Source organism: Morone saxatilis, unplaced genomic scaffold (assembly GCF_004916995.1).
Source record: "Morone saxatilis isolate NCDOM2014 unplaced genomic scaffold, NCSU_SB_2.0 Contig17, whole genome shotgun sequence".
NCBI classification, from domain to species: Eukaryota; Metazoa; Chordata; class Actinopteri; family Moronidae; genus Morone; species Morone saxatilis.
The window spans coordinates 25,997,888-26,000,539 of NW_023339729.1; the positions used below are offsets into that span (position 1 = coordinate 25,997,888).

The 2,652-nt window shown below is 47.9% G+C and overlaps 1 protein-coding gene across 1 annotated transcript in view; it reads right to left on the minus strand.

Annotated features, from left to right (window-relative positions):
- Positions 1–301: 301 nt before the first annotated feature.
- LOC118326664 (opsin-5-like) overlaps positions 302–2,652 on the minus strand; it is a 2,970-nt gene continuing 619 nt past the window's right edge. Inside the window, exons 2-6 of the mRNA XM_035659700.1 lie at positions 2,256–2,461; positions 2,074–2,173; positions 1,790–1,894; positions 1,480–1,703; positions 302–787 (exon numbers count right to left, since the gene is read on the minus strand). Coding sequence (XP_035515593.1) covers positions 302–787; positions 1,480–1,703; positions 1,790–1,894; positions 2,074–2,173; positions 2,256–2,461 — 1,121 coding nt within the window. The remainder of the gene's footprint in view (positions 788–1,479; positions 1,704–1,789; positions 1,895–2,073; positions 2,174–2,255; positions 2,462–2,652) is intronic.

Below are 2,652 nucleotides of genomic sequence, written 5' to 3' on the forward strand. Positions count from 1 at the left end.
GTGAAATGACCTAATTTTATCATTTTACTGTTTCAAAATTGAGTTTGTGATACTTAAATTGTTGAAAAGAGTTTGAATAACTTTATCGCATTACAGTGTTGGTAACAATAGCTAACAATAGCAAACAATAGCTAACATTGGAAACATACACTGATAAAATGTAAACCGGTTCTTCGAAGGTTCTCAAGTTGAACCAACTCTGAACCAGAACTAGCACCAGACCGGAACCAGCTCTCGGTTCGCTTGCCATCAGCCTGAACTGATCAGACCAGTCTGGTCCTGGTCCTCCTCCACCAGTTCATCAGAGTCTCTCACACTCGAACTCAGGGTCGGTCTCAGAGGGGCGGGGCATGTCAATGTAGAACACCTCTTTGTTGATGGGCGGCGGCGTGCAGGGCGGGCTTCCCATCCCAGAGTCCGGGCTAGGGACCGGGTTAGGCTGGTTCCCGGGCGAGTACTTCTTCTCTGTCCAGTTCAGAGGAACTTTGAGTCTGGCTCCGCCTCCTGCAGCGGGTCGGCCATGGGCGTCGGCTTTCGGCTTGAAGCGCTTCAGCTTGACGGTGTCTTTGGCGTCACGGGTGCACGGCAGCAGGATGGCCACGTCTTTGCGGAACTTGGAGCTGAGTCCGAAGTAGATGAGGGGGTTGTAGAAGCTGGCGGACTTGGCGAAGAGGCGGGTGAAGATGCTGGTGAGGTTGGGCACGTGAAAGCCAAAGGCGGACCACATGGACACTACCGCGTACGGGGACCACGCCAGGATGAAGGCCGTACAGATCACTATGGAAACCTGCAGGAGATGATTGATTATTGAACCAATACAAAGCTCAAACCTTCTGATTGTCACACAGAGAGGCATCGTTAAAACCATCACCAAACTAAAGAAAACATCAGAAAACTTACGTGTTTTTACACATATTGTATTTTTAACTTTTCAACTTCTGAATGAATGAAAATTAAAAGCTAGCTAGCTGACTAGTTAGCTGTTGGACAGCCACGGAGCACGGCCGTAGTGGAAGTTTTCTCATGTAGAGCTTGACGTCTGCTTCAGTACACTTTGTATATTAATCGTATTTGATTATCCGGCTGTTTTTCATCAAGGCGTTTTTGAAGCGATAAGCGATGTGTCTCTGTGTCATCGCTAAAACCAGAAACCCACAGTGTGTCCATAGAGCTGGATATTACAGTGTGTGGCAATATCTTCATAAACACATATTCTCTAAAATAACTCTAAACTAAATTCGACCTCGTCCTGCATCAGAAAACAACCAGAGAGCTGATAGAACAATGAGAAGACAACAATGGATCTGTCAGAAAAGAAGAATATTAAATCGGATTCTTAAAGATGACCAAATTATTGTTGTTGTTCAGCATAATATGAAATATACATAGAGCATGCTCAGTAGAGCAGGAAGTGGCTGTACCCAGTTCTCTTTATACAACCTGTTAGCGCTAGCACTAGCAGCTAATGAGGAGACCCACAATGGTGACGTCTCTTTCGATCTTCCTCTGGCGGTCGGTCAGGTCTCCCTCAGAGGACAGAGCGTTGCCTCTCTTCACCGTGTTGATGATGGAGATGTAGCAGAAGAGCATGATGAGCACCGGGATAAAGAAGCAGGAGATGAAGATGGAGATGATGTAGGACCTGTAGACACTCGAGTACGTCGCTTTGGCCCAGTCGATCTCACAGGTTCCGTACCCTCGATCTGCAGAGTGAGGGGGCAGAGGTCAGCTGTCAGGGGTCAATGAAAGCAGAGGTTGAAACAGAATCTTATTTTGAAGGGGTTCCTGCCTTTGTAGCTCCCCCAGCCGAGCAGTGGCGCTCCGGACCAGAATCCAGCTGTGATCCAGATGAGCAGCAGACAGACGTTAACACTGGTCCTGCTGATGTGCCGAGCTGAAACACAACATTCATCCATTCATGGTTCTGGGTTTAAAGTGTGCAGGCTCAGTCACAGCGCCCTCTGCTGTTGGCTGGTTAGCAGTGCAGCTAACTTCCTATCAGGTGACTCTACATCTCTAGTACAAAAAACAATCAGGAGCCTCTGCAGTAAACAGGAAGGTGTGACCTCTGACCTCTGCTCGGGTGACATCCTTTGATGTAGCGGGTGATGCTGATCACTGTCAGCGTGTTGATGCTGCTCAAACCGAACACCAGCGTGAAGAAACCGTCCACCTGCAGGACACAAACAGGACAGGTGACAGGTGTGTCCCATCCATCATAACAGAGAGTCCCCTCTGAGGGGTCTCAGGCGTACCTGGCAGGTCCAGATGGAGGAGATGAGGAAGCCGCTGTCCTGGAAGACGTTAAAGATCTCAAGGATCCCTCTGGAGTATCCAAACACGGAGATGCTGGCGTCAGAGATGGCGAGGTTAAAGGTCAGGTAGTCTGTGGGCTGCAGGGTGGCTCTCTGTCTGTACAGCACGAAGAGGACGATGCTGTTTCCAAACCAGGACAGCCAACCTGAACGCACCACAGAGACAAAGTGTTTACAACACAACAAACAAACAAAGAAACACACACACACAAACAAACAAACAAACAAACAAACAAAACAAACACACACAAACAAACACACAAACCAACAAACAAACACACACACACAAACAAACACACAAACACACACACACACACACAAACAAACACAAACAAAC